At 43.4% G+C, this 19,342-nt stretch overlaps 1 protein-coding gene and 1 long non-coding RNA gene across 2 annotated transcripts in view; both read left to right on the top strand.

Moving 5' to 3' along the window:
* The window catches only part of LOC132088283 (uncharacterized), an 88,748-nt gene that overhangs the window by 36,186 nt on the left and 33,220 nt on the right, over nt 1–19,342 (top strand). The window lies entirely within an intron of this gene.
* LOC130698377 (transcription factor Ken-like) lies at nt 65–4,724 on the top strand. Its single transcript, XM_057521039.2, is given in 7 exon segments — nt 65–379; nt 784–966; nt 1,046–1,286; nt 1,289–1,537; nt 1,642–2,110; nt 3,418–3,677; nt 3,680–4,724. Coding segments are annotated over 6 exon segments (1,857 nt in total). The 5' UTR covers nt 65–379; nt 784–805; the 3' UTR covers nt 4,157–4,724.

Here is a 19,342-nt window from a genome sequence, read left to right as displayed (position 1 = left end):
CCTTCCGAAGAAAAGAATAGAAAAGAAAAGAATGGAAAAAAAACGACCTCTCTCTCTCTCTCTCTCTCTCTCTCTGTTTCGGTCCCTCCTTCCCTCCCTCACACGGCCTCATCGACTCACTTTCACTTTCTAAGCTTTTTTGAACGCGAGTCGGTGGACAGAGTGAGAGGCACGTTTGTTGTCGGACGAACTGTTCAATCCTATGCGTGGTATGCGTCGTGTTCGTGTGTGTGTGCGCGCGCCAGTTAACGCGCTTTCATCTTCAACTAGAAAGTGAATTACAACTTAACGGATTTCCCTCACATTTTCCATTGGATAATTTTTTTCCGTCACGTTTCACCGCGTTTTTCCATCTGGTTATCTTGTCCACTTACTTTGGGTAAACAATCGCTTCGTGCGTTTTCATCACCGATTCTAAACATTTCGTTAGATCAAAAGAAAACAAAATCATACGTATCATCACATTTTGTTTTATCTGTTCAATTCCATGATGGCAATCAAATGTTTAAAAGTGTAATGTTTTCGAGTTTAGGTTGCGATTAACGCTTTTGTATGACCCTCGGCTGGGTATCCTTGAAAACCACTTTCACCCACTGCCACTCTAGAAAGTGCCAGTTAACTTGTAAGGGGAGTTCGCTGTATGTTAGAAGCTCAAGATTTTACAGACGTGTATGTTACTTAGAAAAAGGAGCTCTTTGGATTTACTATTATTTTTTAAATTGATCATTTTTTTATTTGATTTGAAGAACAGCTTTTGTAACACATCTTAACTGATTGTTTTAGTTTTGCCACCGATTTTTGCACCATGGGAGCCGCAACGATCTGTGGAACAAATCGCCACCACGTGTCCCTCGGATGGGTTCGCCACGATGAAGCCTTAACGAAAATGGCAGCTGCCTGTTGGGCGCGTGACCGTTTCACTGATGTCATTATCTTCTGCGAGGATCGTGTTTTGCATGCTCATCGGTAATAGTTACTCATTAACATTAAACGATGTAGAGCGAAGATAAAATTTTGTTGCATTTTCGTTTGGCGCATCGGTCAGACTTGTTTTGGCGAGCATGAGCCCATTGCTGGCCAACTTGCTGGCTGAAGCCGAAGGCCAAGACACAACTCTGCTGCTCCCAGAAGTCAAAGCAGAAGACATGAGACTCCTGCTGCAATTCATCTACCAGGGTGAGGTCGTCCTTCCGCCGAGACGGACTGCAGCTCTACTGGATTTGGCTGCTCAGCTGTGCGTAGCCGGAGTACGTGGAGGGAATGGTCCTACCCCTCCGTCGCCACCGCGCGCTCCGACTCGCCCGAGTTGGATTCCAGCGATCGAAATGAATCTGACCATGTGTCCGAAGACGAACATCCTGACGAATCCCGGAAAGATTTATTCAACACTTGTCATAGGGATGCCGAGGTCGGTCCAACAGCGTTCTCAGAAAATAATTCCATCGCCGATGAAAACCTTCCTCGAGGAGAGACTGCTAAAGATGACTCCACTGATGAATCCAACGATAGACCAATGAATCTTGCAGCTAAACCTGAGGTATGTCTTGGATGGGAATCAGTTCTTTTCATGAAAATGATTTTAATGCAAAACGCCTGTCGGTCTAATTAATGGAGACCAAACAATCGATCTGCCAATTACAGACCAAAACCGAAAACGTCAACTGTACTCGTCCCAAGCCTTGCAACTCCAGTCCACCTGATTTCAGCGCCTTCTCAAATCATTCGTTCAGGGATCGTGGCCCGCTTGTGACACGACTTTCTGAGCCTCGCGCCTCCACCGTTAGTTATTATCAACACCCGGCCCTACGAGGATGTCATCCGTTTTCACTGGAATTGGCTGTCAATCATAACCGTAATCTCAGTAGTCGCATTGCCGATGCAAACCAATACAACCGACAAAACAACTCGGGAAAATCGTATAGCTCAGCAAATTCAGATGTGGAAATGGCTATTGACACATTAGACGACCGAGATCGTGAAATTGATCTAAGCCTCAAGCCGGATTCGAACCACACCAGATCCAGATCAAGTCTCGAAGAAGAAAAGATCTCTCCGTCTCCGGAACACGACAATAGTTTTGAAAGCAGTGAGTCCGTCGAGCCACACCAAGGTAACCAGACTTTTTTTTTACTTTTCTTTCGTCGTACGTTTGCAAAGCCAACTGGGAATATAAAATCACTAATTAAAAACCAATGGTACATGGCCAAGGCTATCGGTAATGCAATGTCGTTTTTATCATACTATTTCGCCTTTCGGTGAGTTCTAGTTGATTTGTGGGATTCATCCAGATGGCAGCAGGGTAAGAGTAGAACCTGGGATCTTTCGCGTTGTTTGATCGTAGCAAATACTGAACTTTACCACGAAAGAACATAAAAAAAAAAAAATACGAGCCCCGCTATTTTACTTTATTTATCTTTCCATCCAAGCTACCAATATATCAAAAACTTTGCACCGAGCTGGACTCTTTGCCTTTTCGTAGATCGGATAATACTTCGTTAGTGTTCCGTAGGCAGTTGCTCGATGTGTTAAAAGCATGGTCTTGAAAAGCTATCCTTCTGGGTGTTCTGGCTACTGGTGTTACCTTCTATTACATTTGAAGCATTCAGAGGTAAAATAACACATCAGGTCAGAGGGTTGTAAAGCTTAAAAAATCTCGCACACTTACACAAGTATCGCATTTTGAAAGAATTATAAAATAGTAGTTGGCTAAAAAGAAATTTCATGTTTCTTCAGTCAAATCACAAAAAAATCATTTTTGAATTCAATTCGAAATCTCGTACACCACACCAAAGAGATGCGAACGCCCTTATCAAGTGCATTTTTCGTTAAATGATAACAACAAAAAGACCAGATGCAAACAAACATGGGGCAGTGCGATCGGTGATGACAACGAACACGACATATTACTGTAGCCACGTCCCATTTAAAGAATTGATTTGCTCACTTAACGTTAGGTTTCATTAGACTGAATATTTTTAGAAATTAAGAAATTCTAGTAGTTGTAAACGCCATCTGTTGGATTATTTTCTTATGTAAAAACAAACAAACAAGCAAACCAATACGGGTGGCTAGCGCTGCCTCCAGCGGGTGGTACCTCAAGGAGTGCCATGAATTGTGATTAAGGGAATCATTTGTCTCACTCTTGCACGCATCTGACATAAGGAAGTTGGCAATTTTCTTGTTGTTTAAACATATATATTATATATAAAGTAATTGTGACGTAAAACAAAAATAGTGGAAACATACTCAGTTGCCATCTACTGAGTGACTGGACTGTATGCAAAGCAGAAGTTCATCAATCGCTAATCGAATTCTCCTGAACACTAAACATAAAATCCACCATAATATCGGATTTATACGGATTGAAACTTTAGTTTTCGTTTTTTTTTTTCTCTTTTTTCTTCGTAATTTTTTTAGGCAGGGAAGGTCTTTTGTTACAACAAGGCGGTGCACCATCGGGAGTGTCCGACATGCGGATGAATCTTGCGGACAAAATGCTTCTCCTACCGGCCATTGGATCTGGAACCGGAACAAACCCAGATCCTCGGCGCACTTATCTGGAAGCCGTTCTTCAAGAAAGCCTTGTTCAGCAGAGTTACACAATAGTTTTGCCATCTCACCTGGGCGTACCAAATGCCTTGGCGAGTTCTGAACGCCCTGGAACTCAAACACATCCCCGTCCCACGGAGGTGCCACTCTAGACAACAAATCGTGGAACTTAGCTGGGAAACACAGCGCAGCAGCGGCTGTTGCTGAGCTTCAATGCCTCCAAGGCTTTTTCAATTCACATGGAGGATTGAATATGGGTAACCACAATGATGCAAGCTTTAACCGCAATTCAATTGGTGTGCGCTGTGAGGACGAAGACGACGAGGAGGACGAAGATGAAGATATGATGCCTACTAATTTGAGCACTAGCAAAAATGGTAACTGCGGTAGTTCAAATAACATCAATTCGAAGCGCAGTGGTAAGGAGGGTTACAGCTGTCAAGTGTGTCGTAAAATGTTCACCTCATCTAGCAATTTAGCTGTCCATTCTATGATTCATTCTGGAACGAAACCTTTCAAGTGCGACCTGTGTTCCTGGTCCTTCCGTCAGAAGGCCCATTTACAGAAACACATGCGTCACATTCACAAGATCATAGTCGCCAAATGACGGAATGACGTTGCAACAAATGACAAAACACAAACAATGGAGCTTGGACGATTACAATCGGCCAACTCTGTTAGAACTGGTCTCACGCAACGATAGATCTGCGGCAAATTCCTCTTTTCCCGAATGAAAGCACTTTCAAATGGCTGTATATACTCGTTCTACATAAACTGTATAGCTGTTCTTTCGCCGAGGTTCATCTAGCTTACGGTCTCCAACAATAGTGAAATGTGCTTTGTACATAGCGGCGGAGTGTTTTTGGTTTGGGGACATCAACGTAGAATATTAATGTCGTGCTTTTTAAATAACCCCATTCAGGGTTTGGTAATGCCTTCCAGTGTTGTTTCTAAACTAGTTTGTTCAGTTTAATCTTGACCTCACTCCCAAAGGTTTTAGGTTATGGAGCTAAATTAGATTCGCTGTCTCAGAAAAAGTTGATACGTCTTTTTGTTTAATTTTTTTTTTATTATTATGTTGACTTCGTTCAATGTTCCTCCAACTACGCATTCTTATGTTTTCATTAAAAAAAAAAAAATAAATAAATAAAAAAAAATGATGAAATATTTGTAAATTTGCTGTTTTTATTTCGTTTTGTTTTCTTTGTATTAATATTATTTTTATCGTCAATCATTCATTTATAAATCCAGGACCTGGCTACAGTTTTCAGAAGATATGCCATCGACATGCCCAAAAAACGAAAATTATACCATGGAAGAACACCATTCCTTAATGACAGTACCATAGGTTGCCCGAACAATTTAGTATATGTTTGGAGCTGCAAAGATCACAAACTGGAGTATTTAAAAAAATTGAGTATTGTCATGACTGCATAAATCGAACCCAACTAAAGTTTTCTCTCACTTAAGGCGCCTGGTTATGCGATAAATTCTGATTTAAAATATCAGTATTTGATTGATCGGTCCTTTATGTGTGGTCCTGGTCCTACCAAGGTAAAGGGGCCTATGGTAGACGAATGTACATATTGTTACTATTACCTATCGATAAGCAAAAATTTTTTATATTATTTATATATTATATGTAGTACTTTATAGAAAAAGCTTTCGAAGTTTGTGCGCTTCGCCTGTATACTCGACAAACAGTAATGAATTAACGCCATTGGTTTTTTAAAAAGGGAAATGGATATAAGCCGACGCTCTTACGCAATATGTTGCCTACCGGATTGGAGGCTCATCGTTCCTATTGGAACAAGGTAAACGAAATAGGACTAATGCCGAGGAGAAATAGGACTGATGCCATGGAAAAATAGGACTGTCCTAAAAGTTTTTAAAAGTCAGTCCTATTTCTCCCAGTCCTATTTCTCCGGTAGAAATAGGACTGGAAATTTTCAGTCCTATTTCTCCAGTCCTATTTCGTTTCAGTCCTATTTCACCGGCTACCCAAATTACTTTAAACTTACGTAATTGTAATTCTATTTTGCTTCCACAATAACCATAGCTTATTACTACTAACTTAACGTTGTGGCGGCCAAACGTCGGGACCCGATAGTCTAACCATCGCGAGACAGATGTTCTACTGTCACGGACCACTTGTCCAAGTGTCGAGTGACAAAAGTCGACAGGGCGAAAAACCTAGGGTACTTTTGGCGACTAGTCCAAAAGAATCTATCCCAAATTCGTTTCGATTAACCTCTGCGTAGATTTGGGATAGAGACAGTGGTACCCCCGTCATAAGTACCTAGAGGTTTCGACAGACCTACCCCTAAAAACGATAAACCTACCCCGACAGACCTACCTTTACAGAAAATGGAAAAATATCTCCCGTCAAAGCTACCCCGACATATGTACCCAATAAGAAATTGGAAAACGCTCCCGTCACAACTACTGTCACCTACGGTGCTGCCCTCGCGGGCAGGGCTGTAGGGGGCACGGTATGAAATTTCTTCCACCGTCGGAGACTGCCGACTCAGACAATGATGGTGAGAAAAAACTAGGTTGATTGGCCTAGCCCGTTATAGGGGCCAGCGTATAGTTTGACGGAAGATTCGGTTTAGAATCGTCGGTAGAAAGAAGGATAGTACGGCCCGTCTAGGGGTACTATCGTAGCAAGCGGGCTTCTCCTGGCTGGACACCCGGCAGCAAGGTCAGTTCCACACCTATATTGATCAAGGATAACAAAGGTAAAGTATTAGCAAAAAGACTTACTGTTGGTAGAAGAGATGTTGCGGCGAATTTGGATGGCAGAGTGGGACGGCACGGACGACGACTCGGCGGCAGGGGCTGGCAACGAAGAGCGTTGAAACAGCGAGCAATCAGCGAGCGGCGACCGGCGGTGGTAAGCGGCGTGAGCGACGAATCGGCGGCTGGTGGAGACGAAGAGCGGCAACCAGGCAACAAGCGGTGAACGGCGAACGGTAAAGACGACGGCAGGCAGCAAACAGCAAGAGCGACAAGCAACAAGTAAGTGGGAACAATAATTACCAGTAGACCTCCTTGGTGTTCGAAATGTGAGTGTATTTTCTTGGCCTATTCGGCCCCTCTTTATACCTCTACAACACGCACCGTTGACAGATAATTTATCACTTTAGAACATTGATTTCAACGTTGGACCAGAGGTCGCCGCTTACTCTTCATTCTTCAAACCGCGGAATGATCTCTTCCTGTGATATCTCCATCTCCCCTTCCCGATGTTCCAAGGTTGCTTCTGGCGGTAGTTATCCTTATTTCTCCCGTTTGAGTTCCTAGTAGGTGGTTCCAATTCTCCTCGCCAGATCTCCTCTTCATATATAGGTAAAACACGTCAAGTTATTTGGATATCATAGTCCCGATCCCCCGGTTTCAATAACCGGCGTGTCAGTCTTTCCCTCCGGCCATGTTTACTTTCTCGTTCGTCTAACGGTGTGTGTCTTTTATGTCGCGGAATTCGGCTGGATTTCTCCGCCTAGGGTTTCTGTCCCCTCGTTCCCTGGGTCTGTGTTTCTTCTCCCAGTCCCAGACCGACCGTCTGACTGTGAGTCGGCCGTCAGAGTTTCTGACACACGGGCCTGCAAATGTAGTGACCCCTTTTTTTGCTGTCTTCTTTTTGCCCCTTTTTTTGAGTAATATGTTAGTATTATATTAGTATCCGACCCAGACAGTCTTTGTTCGTCTCATTTTTCAGTTTTCAAATCCAGACAAGTTGTCTCGTTTTTCCTCACCAAATTTGGCTGAGTTTTTCCCCGTTTCTCAAAATCAAGCGTGCAGTCTTTTGTTCTTCACCCAAGCCCTGAAATAAAGCGTTTTTCCTTTTGTTAAATCATCTCTCATTTTCATTCACCCTCATCCTTCATCCATCTCATTCCTTCTCTGTTGCAAACTTCGCACGGAGTCTGCAACAAATTGTGCCGAAACCCGGGATTTGCCGAACACGTGCATTTTCCGTTCCGTTCCGTCTGTAAAACCCTCGCTTGATTTGAAAATTGTCGGGTATTCTCCCTGTAACAACATTGGCAGACGTCTAGCCAGCCTGAAGGCACCCACCTGTCCACCACGCGTTTGCCATCTGACTTGAAGATCGGTGAATCTACGTGAATCATCGACATCCGTTAACGTGTGACTCTATCAGCCTAAAATAACGTTTCCACGTCATGAGTGAAGCCGTGCCCAAAGCCGAAAATATGGACATGGACGGCCAGAACCCAATGGTAGACGTATTGAACGGCAGAAGAGTGAACGGCCATTACTTCCCGAAAACGATCTCAAGAAGAAACGTGGGAAGAGAAAGGCGGCCCACACGAAGTTAACGACACAACTCAGAAAGGCAGTGGAAGACCACAAGATGGAAGCCATCAGATTAAAGAAGCTGCAAGTAACAGCATGGCGTGACAAATTGATTCGTATATATGACGAAGTCAAAGCAATTCACAACCAATATACAGAAAGTATATCCGGCCTCACTGAGCAGCAACGCAAACATGTGACAAGTGGGGAGTAAATTTCGAAACGGATCACGACAAAATTATCAAATTCGCGAGCCGTTACGCCACTTCCTCTAATGAATCCGTCAGCTCAATCGGGACAACAGCCTCGGACATCACATGCAGTATCACGTTATCCGAAAAGAGGCGTACCAACGTTAAACCAGCCAGCCTTCTCCAACAATCAACCCAAGGGGAGTTGGAGACAGAAGCACAGTTGCTAAAGCTGGAATTGAAGTTGGAAACGGCAAGGGCTCAGATGGAAGCAAATACGACTTCCATCACAGAAACCCTCAACAAGGCGTTAAGGAGCATGAGTGAACAGCTGAGTTAACTCATTGATAGTTCAAGAGTCACGTCCCAAGACATAGCGACCAATAACACGTTAGTCCGGGAAGCACATCACACGTTGGACGGTTTGGATCACAAAATTGACGCAGTTAAGGTGGAGTTAAGCGCCAAAATCGACGCCAAGACCTCCGAACGGAAGTAGACGTGATGAAAGTTCAACCGCAAACGATTCAAGATCAACGACCTCTCGAGCGATCACAAGTCTTACCAACTCGTCAAGACGTTTCCACCCTATCACCCCTCCGAACGATGGAAGATACAGTACGACATCGCAGAAGATTGGTCGCCGCCGATGCATCTCTACGAGACCCGCGGCGACGGGTGATGGCCACGATGACGTCCAGTTGCGACCCCACGGATCACGACGAAGATGAGTGCTCTGAACGTTCACACACCCACAGTCAAGTTAATCGTCCTCACAGCAGCTGCTGCAGTCGTCTACAACCTCCAAACTTCAAGATCCGTTTGACGGTAATCCGAAGAACTACGCGTGATTCAAGGCCAAATTCCAGGCCTTGTATGAAGAGTACGAAGATTCTCCGGTACTTCTTTTTATGTTGAAGGAGCTGCTAGCCGAAGAGGTACGAAACGAAATCGGTGAATGTCTTACCGACGGAACAATGTACTCCGTGGTGTGGGAACGTTTAGACGCGGTCTACGGTCGTACTGAGATCATGGATCAGACGTACCTCGACGACCTTCTACAGGTCCCGCCTCTGAAGAGCTTAGATGCTGCCAGCCTCAAGACTTTCGCAAACCGCCTTCACGGGGCTGTAGCCACGCTCTCAAAATCAAAGTACACCCATGAGCTCCGAATTCATCCCATTGAGGAGGCTAGCGGATCAACCTGCCCCATCAGCGTCACCATCGACAGCTTTCCTTGGGACCTTGACCAATCTGGAAACAGTAAAACGACGGGTACATTTCAAGATTGTACCGGTTCGTGTTAGAGCGGGTGAAACATAGGTCGACACTTTCGGTTTCCTGGATACCGGAAGCGACACCACGCTGATTAGGAGCGACTTAGTAAAAAAGTTGGGACTCGTTGGGCCGTCCAAACGCATCAACGTCGTCTCGTATGACGGAGCCACGTCTAACGTTACGGCTTCCGTAGTAAACTTCGCCTTTCCATCTCGTGATGGTCAAAGCCAGTTTGAAGTCAACCACGCTTACGCCGTCGACAATTTGAAGGTGACGCCGAATTCGCCGATCGACCCTCGACAGTTGGAGTCATGGATGCACCTGCGTGGTATTGCCGTCCCGACCGTTCAAGAAGAGGACGTGACCGTCCTGATAGGAATCGACGTCGCAGAGGCCCATGATCATGTAGCTTCCATCAAGCCGCCGGCTGGAACAACTGGGCCCATCACCTTCAAGACGCCGTTTTGTTGGTGTTTGGGTGGACAAACGGGCCCGCCACAAGACGGACGCCCATTCATCGCTCATCTGGCCACCGAAAAACGTCCCGAAGACCTAAACGAGCTGGTGAAGAAGTTTTGGCAACTTGAGGCCAAAGAAGTAGAAATAGAACCACCCGTTCTATCTGAGGATGATCTACGTGGAAAACGCATCCTCGAATCGTCTGTAAAACATATTGGCAACCAGTATCAAGTCGGCTTAACGTGGAAAGCCGACGACGTAAATCTCCCAAACAATCGGGCATCTGCATTGAAGAGGCTCTACGACCTCGAACGACGTTTTCATCGAGACGCGGAGTTTGCCCAAAGGTACGATGCAGTGGTCAAGGAGTACATCGGTTTGAAACATGCCCGACTCCTTACGACTCAAGAAGCCCGGACGGAGACGAAAAGGACGTGGTATCTACCACACCACGGGGTCGTAAGCCCATCCAGCTCATCGACCAAAGTTCGCGTTGTATTCGATGGAGCTGCTGAGTTCGGTGGCACATCGATTAATCAAAACCTGCTTCGGGGACCTAACCTACTCGTTAACTTGCTCGGTGTGCTCATCCGATTCCGCCGCAACCTCGTACCAGCCGGAGCAGACATCGAGAAAATGTTTCACCATGTGTCGCCGAAGAAGACCAGGCAGCATTCCGATTTCTCTACCGGACGCCTGGCAGTATTTCAGCTCCGTTAACGTACCAGATGACCGTTCACGTATTTGGAGCAATATCATCGCCGACGAGCTGCATTTTTTCCCTCAACAGAACGGCCGATGATCACCGTAACGAGTTTCCAGACGTAGCTGATAGTGTTCGACGGAATTTCTACGTTGACAATTAGCTCGACTCTTTTGACTCTGATGACGAGGTCATCAAACGGTCCCGCCAAATGAAGTCCCTTCTCCAGTTGGGTGGGTTCAACCTGACAAAGTGGACGTCGTCATCAAGAACGGTTGTAGCAGCGCTACGAGAGTTCGGCCTCGCCTCACCAACTCTAGATCTGGACTTGGAAAAACTCCCCGTGGAAAGAACGCTCGGAGTAATGTGGGACAGCGAACGAGATATGCTGACGTTCAAGATTCGGAAGCCGTCGAACTACGAGACCCTCACTAAGCGAGCCTTCCTCAGCATAATCTCTACTGTCTACGACCCGCTGGGACTTGTCGCACCTGTTATCTTCATAATGAAATCCTTGCTCCAAGACATTTGGACAAACGAAGAACGGATTGGTTGGACGACGTTTTGCCTGAACCGTTGAGCCAACGCTTCTACTGCTGGTATGATCATCTGGAAAATTGGGAATCTCTGTCAGTTCCGAGATGCTTCCGTTTCAAACAAGGACGTTGGACTCAACAGCACCTCCACGTCTTCACGGATGCAAGCTCCAAAGGATACGGAGCAGTAGCCTATTTCCGTACAGTATTCGAAGACCAGTCGATCAACGTGTCGTTCGTTATGTCGAAAACACATTACACCAGTAAAAGGCCTCACTATTCCACGTTTAGAGCTACAAGCTGCCGTAGAAGGTTTCAAAATCGCCCTCACGATTTGCCGTGAACTAGAAATCGACTTGCGTCAAGTGACCTTCCACACGGACTCAGACACTCGTCAACAACCGCATTGGAAAAATACTCCGGAACACGGGCCATCGACAGTGGCGTCATGTTGCTGGAGACTCAAACCCAGCGGACCTCTGCAGTAGGGGTAATCGACCCAAGGGATGTCAGCGAGTTGGTCAACTTTCACAGAGTGCTCCGTTACTGAACCTAGACCCTTCAGAATGGTACATCTGGGACGAAATTACGGAGCCAGAAGAATGGGATGTGAATGTGATTCGTGTCTTGGCAGTCAAAACGGAAGATCACATCATCGATCGATGTGTCGTACGCTTTTCACGCCTGTTGAAACTTCAGCGAGTAAAATGTATTTAGACTTAGCAGTTTTTAAAATGTATTTAGACTGGTTTCAGTCTACCTTTGATAAGCAGCACCCATTTTTAATCATCTTTTTGCTCATAAGATAAGATGAGGAAACAAGATGATTCCGCTTACTCTATTGTTTTCATTATTTGATCAGCTTTAATATTTTTATAATACTATGAAGTAGATTACAAAATATTCAGTGAAGATTTTCCCTGCCTAGTTTCTATTCTGGCCACCATATTACCCCGTTTCCATAAATAATTCTAAAACTCTAAGCGGAACTGGGAAAACTGATAGAGAAGAAAGGATTGTTTTGTTTTGTATATTATGTGAATTAACCTTAGTTATAACCTAAACGAGACAGAAGAGGCAAAGAAGGTGGAGGAGGTGGTGGGGACTCCTGTTGTCGAATGTTTGTTTCCCTTTCGTGGCATTGCTAAGACTTCTTTTATTTCTTTCTGAATCTGTTGTCGAAATGTCTGTCATCTCTAAAGCCGATTTGCATTACGCTTTTCTTCTTGGCATTATCTGAACGACGAATTATATTGAAAAATCAATAATAAATGACCAACCATGAAATGGGTACTGTTGCAACCCATGGGTCGTCGTTGCTTTCCAAAATAAGAAAATTCTCGGCCATCCAGATTGACCAGTTTTCCTTTGTCGAGAGTTTTGCAATCCAGTTTGCTACCTAGTAGCCTGCTCTACAACGGAAACCACAAAGTTCTTAGCCTGTACCATGTCGCATGCTGATGTGTTATTAAGTGTACCGCACAATTTATTTCGATTGATCGATTATTAAGCACACAACGTTGCTTTTACCCTATTTATTTGCGGAATCCTATACTCTATTATTGCCGAATTCAAATCATTGTGCGTAGCACATTCCATAGGGTAGAGCATAAAACTGACAACATATCGTGTTAATTTTCGAATTTGAATGCAAGGCTTTAGGTGAATTTCAAAAAATATCATATCATTTGGAATAAGAACATCGATAACTTTTTGTGATATATCGGCATCGTAATATTTAAGGCATACACCGATAATCAACATCACTACAGAAAAACTATAATTGTTTCTCGCGACATTGCATGCTCATATCATAGATAAAGACCACTGGTTCGTGGTATGTCGTGGAATCTGCACTTTCGATGGTTTGATGCATCGGCAAACTTAATGTCGACGTGGGAACAGGACTATTCCTTTCAGGACTCCAGTGATGACAGGCGGATTATTTGTAATTCGGAGAGATTATTTTTGAAAAGATTAGAACATACGACGACCAAATGGATATTTGGGATGGTGTGAACATTGAAATGTCTTTATGAATTTTGGCAGTGTGGTGGTCGAGTAGAAACGTCGCCATGTAGCCATGTCGCTCACGTATTCCAGAAATCGAGTCCTTACACCTTTTCCAGTTGGAGTGAATGAAATATTCAAATCTTGCTCGAGATGCGCTAGTATGGATGGACGAATGGAAAGAATTCTTTTTCAAAATGAACCCTGCAGCCAACCACCTTCGTGATGCCCAGTCCATTCGGTCACGCCTTGCATTGCGTGATACAGTACCTACACAAAGTTTCCGGACAGCCGAGAGCGGCTTATGGAAAAACCGCTTTTTGTAGAATTCGCAGAAAATACAATAATTGTCTGATGCAGATGATTCTTCGAATGAATTTCTTCGCAAAGAAAAGTTTTATATGGTTTTTTTTTACGAATTTTTAATTTTTTAACGGCAAATTTTTATTGCTAAAAAATTTGCGCAATCTTCCCAACCCGCATAGTTGCCGAGTTTCCTATTTATTTACTTTTAAATCGGAGCGGAAAATATTCAGCTTCTACGGTGGCAGCAGTAGCCACTATAGGCTCTAAAAAATATTTTCCGACGAATCGCTTTGTGTCGATGATTGAGACGGTAAAGCTCTTGCCATAGCGCGATCTGGATTTAGCAAGCAATTATGGTACCATAATTTGAGAACCAACGCGATTGTTAATAGCGATTCCGGCCGAAGGTTTGTCCAGCTCGCGCCCGCCAGAAACTCCAGAAAAGGTTTCCGTTCATAATTGCGATGGTTCGTAGGAACAGCAGTGGACTCTACCAGACCCGCGCATGCTCAACGAATTCGCGTGCTCCTCCCAACGCCGCCTCCAGTCCTGCCTTATGTCGCCTACATTAACAAATGTGAATTAGGTGTTAATTTATCTTCGGTAAGGCATAAGGTGATATCTAAAGCCGTTCCATACTCAAACCTGAGCCTCAGCTCTTGCTTGAAGTGGAAGAGCGAGGGGGAGAAAATTGAGCATTCTATGAACTAGATGGCGTTCTTCTCTACTTGGCTCTGCGAACGTGTCCCGTTCTTGCATGTGCTATCTGTTAGGTGACAAGTATTCTCAAAACCCAAAGTTGAGCAGTTATCAACTAAATCGGATATCGCAACGAAACTAAAGACTACGGAATACGGGTCGAAGGAGAAAGAACTAGCCTGATCAACGACCTTAAATCTACGTCTGGTAACATTTCTTTTCCATAGTGGACCAGTAGCCCGAACTAACAAGAAGCAGTCTTCTACTGCCCTCTCGACAACTGAAGCAAACTACATATCTACTATAGTTCTATATCTACTTCTAGTTGCATAGGCTGTTGCCTGGCTGAGTTATCTACTTAAAGACTTCATCAGAACTGAAAGTCAACTTGTTGATATATTTACTCAGACGCTGGCACCATAAACTTTTGATGAGGTGAGAAGGAGGATCAATGTAGGCAAGCTATCTGATTAAACCATTTTTCTTCTCTTCTTATATTCAAACCAATATTGCACTAACACAAAAGGATGCTGTTTAGCCTCGGTATTTTTGTTTTTCCCTCTTCCCTTTCGTCTGCTAGTGTAAATTGTCAAGAGCTTCTGTCGCACAATCTTCTTCTACTTATATAATCGTTGCTGCAAGTGGTAAACTTCTGTAGCGTATGTAATAGTTGTACAAGTTGTACAAGTTAGAACTGTGGGTTATTATTTGTAGTATTACTTGTAGGGTAGTTGCGGCAACACAATTGTTGTCGTTCTGCGTCAGAAAAACTTATCCAGGGTTTCTCCCATAAGTCGGCTTATTATCATTTTTCCTGCCCACAATTCCCAAACGAACCAAAAGGCATAAGTAGTCTCGTTCGTCCTTTCAAGGTAATAAATAACAGTATGGAGACTTAACCTGAACAGGAATTTTCTAGGAACTTTTTTCATTGAATACTTTCCAGTTTGTCTTTGTAACCCCCTTCATAGCATCATAAAATATTGTTAAAGCTGATCAAATAATACAAACAGTACCGTATCTTACATGGAAATAATATCTTGTTTCATTACCTTATCTTCTTACAGAACAAAAGGTGATCAAAAACGGGTGCTTCTTATCAGAGGTACAGCTAAGAGAGTCTAAATACATAAATAAAAAAGTCTATAACAAATGGGTAGGTGTGTCGGGCTAAATTGATCGTAGGGGTAGGTAAGTCGGATTTTTAAAAACGAAGGTGAAGGTTTGTCGGGCTAAACTAAACGAAGGGGTAGGTGTGTCGATCAGCTTTCAACAAAGGGTTAGGTATGTCTGTCTATATTAATCGATGGGGTAGGTGTGTCGTCCGGTTTCCAAAGAAGAGGTAGGTATGTCGGACAGATTTAATTGAAGGGGTTGGTGTGTTGTTCAATTTCCATCGAAGTGGTAGGTATGTCGGACTGTGTTAATCGAACGATCGAGCTGTGTCGATCAGTTTTAAACGAACGGGTAGGTATGTCTGTCTTAATAAAACAAAAAGGTACATATGACGGCTGTAATTGTAGTATATTTATAATGGGGTAGATGTGACGCCATCCTGTTGATAGGCTGAGGGCATCCTTATATGCCTTTACCTCCGCGCCATCCAGTGGCAGTTCTAGGTTACTAGTATTCTTCTGGTGGCGTTGGTTGCCACACTATACTGTATTTAATAGAGTTCATTTAACAAAATACTATTAGACATACTACAGAAATATTTATTACCTATATTGCACTGTATGTGGTCATAGAACTTTTCCAATTGCACTAATGTTTTACTATTTCAAACAACTATCGTTACATTTTATACAGCTCTTACATATACTGATTTCGCTCTAATAGTATCTTGTTAAATGAATTGTATTAGATTCAACATAATTCATGTTTCACAGCAATTTAAATTAAAATAGGAAAACAGATAAAAGTTTTGTGAACCATTTAAGTAATGAGTTAACGCCATCGGTTTAAAAAAAAAAGGAAATGGATATAAGCCGACGATCTTACGAAATATATTGCCTACCGGATTGGAGGCTCAACGCTCCTACTGGAACCAAGTAAATGAAATAGGACTTTCTCTAAGGAGAAATAGGACTAATTCCGAGGAGAAGTAGGACTGTCCTAAAAGTTATAAAAGTCAGTCCTATTTCTCCAGTCCTATTTTGTTTCAGTCCTATTTCACAGGCTACCTGGGGAAGTAGACAGTATTGTTAAGCATCTTCCCGTGTGGGAAGACTGACTTTATTGTATTAAGACAATAAGAAATAATAGCTAGCTCGGAGACGTATTTTCCACAATGATGGATGTATTATTCTAAATTAAGCATACTGCAAGAACATAGAAAGAAATAAAGATACAGTAGGGAAACTCAAGAGAGAATGAGAGACAATTGTAACCAAGTCTTACCGTGATAACACGAGTAGGTAGCGGAAAAAAACCGACATGGAGGCGAACGGAAAAGCCTCACGCTCACGAATTCAACATGCAACCAAAATAGATGGAGCAAGTGTTAATAAAAGGACAAATGCACTGCTCAAGAATTAACCAAACAGATGCAAATTCAATCAATTTAGGCAAATAAGGTTCACAGTAAAGAGTACAGCTTACTACTCAATACTAATAACCAAGGGTAAGCGCAACAAGAATAAATTCAGGCGACTACTTTACTCAGATGCAAATTCTTGTCTGATCTTTCCCATCTTTTTGGTACACCATTGAACTTTGGATATTGGTAAATTGGCACGATTGGGACTTCACGCGTGCAGTCAATCAAGAGATGAGTCCAACGTGTCGTGATGTTTGTGACGTACCGTCCGCGTGAGTCAGGCAACAAGTGTTCATCTGAGTCACCCGTGTTGCGTATATGGTGTTACAATTGACATGTCTTCTACTAATTAATTATTAAAGATACTACAGAACGGAAATATAAGTTGAAGACGTATATTGGCTTCGTTACATCCTCCCTGGCAGGGTAAGATTACGTCCCGTAATCAGACTGCATATATGGGAATAGATTTGGAAGTTGTTGGCCGCGATCTGTAGGTGGGACGGCGGCATACGATCGAAATGACGGTGAAGAGGCCGCAACTATAGGAAATGCGTAAGAAGAGAAGCACTAAAAGGCATAATATGCCGATGAAGAAATAGTTCTTGATAGTCTCCCACCAAGATGTATAACATCCGACACCAGATGCCGTCACAAAAATGTTTGTCGCACTAGGTCTTTGACGTAAGTTAAATTCCGATGGCGGGTGTTCGTTGATCACGGCAGCTATATCGGCCATGATGTTCATGTGGTTAAGCATGTTATCGGTATATGCCGGAATACTTTGATGTTCGTAGTCGAAAATTCGACGTTTTCGTAGCGAAATGAGTGTGCGAGCGTATGCTCGCAACACAATTGTGGCTTCAATTTTTTTCCCAAGTGTTGTTGCGGAAAGCATCAGGTTTGTCGTTAAATTTACAAATCCATTTTTCCAATAGCAAGGGAATATTTGCCAGCTCTCAGACATCGAGGCTAATTGTGTAATTTTGAAATTTTAGTTTGCGGTCCGCAAGAAGTCAATAGTCTCAAATGTGACATTGAAGGCTTTACACTGGATCAGTACAACCGTTTTACCGAAAGCTTGTAATTTTTTGCACTTGGGTAAATTTAATTGTGAGGTTGCTAACCATCCATTATTTTGAGCAGTTGTAACAGCTCTTTCATGTTTGGCTTTACGACCATCATACTGTAATAACTGAATTTGTTGTGCCAATTCGTTTTTATGAACGGTCAGTTGATTTCGGATATATTGAATATTCACCGTTATGTTTAAATTTTCAGCGCTAGATGGCGCTTGGGTCAAGATGTTGTTGAATTTTCCATGATATCCGCCGTCGTGACGAAGAGTTGTGATTGACCAATGATTTCAAAGGAAGAAGTCGTGTTGGAGAAAATTATTGTATTGAAACACAACGTTATGCCGGTAACAAATGGAAGTCTAGTTGATTTTTGTCGTCTTGAAGTGGGGCTCGTGGCAATAGAGACACAGATCGTCGTCCCCCCAACTTTCGGCTGACCATCCGAAAAGCGGTGGATGTCGATTTGCAGGATCCAAATCTAGGATATCCTTGAATCTCTCCGTTGCCTTTCGCCATTTTCCTAGTTCGATGAGTCGGACCACTTGCTGGGTAAAGCAAATGGGTAACCTCATCTAGCTCCGACTGATGTCGCCGGATCCGCCTCGGAAGGCTTCCGCCAGGCTAGGTTCTGCTGTTGGTGCGGCTGCGGCTGCATTGGAGGTGGATGCTGATACTCCCTGCGTGGACTAGACTGGGTCGTCGGAATCGATCCGTTGTTCCTCTGGTGAAACGGCATCGTGAATCTGTTGCTGCAAATGATGACACGCCCGTTTTGCGGCGGGTACTCCAGAACGTCTGCCGTTGTTTTCGGCCATGTTTGTGGAGAAGAATACCTTGTTTTTTTGAACGTCTCTTAGCTCTGTATAGTTGCGAGTGTTGGTTTGCGAGGAGATGTGTCCTGACTTATTTAGTCAAGTAGTCCTCACTGGTTGTTCACACCCGTTTTGAGTTTGGTTTTCAGAATCTTCACTATTTCTCGAGTGTCAGTTTAATTGTTCCTCCATGTCTCCAGTTTCACTTATTTGTCGTGGGAAAAGGCAACGATTGGGTTTTTACTGATCGATCGCGGCTCGTTCCTTTCCGTCACTTTGGTTGCCACCGCCACTTTGGTTGGGTATTTGGATTATTTTGATTTCGTTAAGGGTAATAGAGAAATAAGAAAAAAGTGAAAGAAGACAACAGTACAGGTGAGGTTAGTTTTACATGGTTTTAAAGCTGTTATGCCGTATAAGTATTTAGCGACTTGTCGGTATTATCTTATTTGGATATTGTTTGAACGGCTCACGCGTACAACTCGACGGCGACTCGGGAGCACCACGTTCTATTCCCTTTACCACCTTACTTAATAAAAATCCTACGGTAAGTTTTTGGCTTCCTGTTTACGAAATTTGATTAACTTCAAGTTAATAAATGTGACTTGATGTCACGAAATATTTGTTTCGTCCTTTTTTATATATGTCGTTTTTTCACTTCCAACATAATGCGGTTTTTGTGTGGCTTCGATTATCGGTTAAGTGGCTAGTCGATATAGTATCTGACTATGCCTCGGGTGTCTCGAGTTCAAAACTCGCCAACAATTTTTCTTTTCTTTTTCCTTTTCTTTGGGAGTGTTTATCGCTCAACTTTGTTTATTATTATGGTTTGCCATGGCGGATATGCTGTGTTCGGCATTT

This window comes from Daphnia carinata, chromosome 9, assembly GCF_022539665.2.
Source record: "Daphnia carinata strain CSIRO-1 chromosome 9, CSIRO_AGI_Dcar_HiC_V3, whole genome shotgun sequence".
Taxonomy (NCBI): Eukaryota; Metazoa; Arthropoda; class Branchiopoda; order Diplostraca; family Daphniidae; genus Daphnia; species Daphnia carinata.
This window is presented reverse-complemented; position numbering and strand designations above follow the sequence as displayed.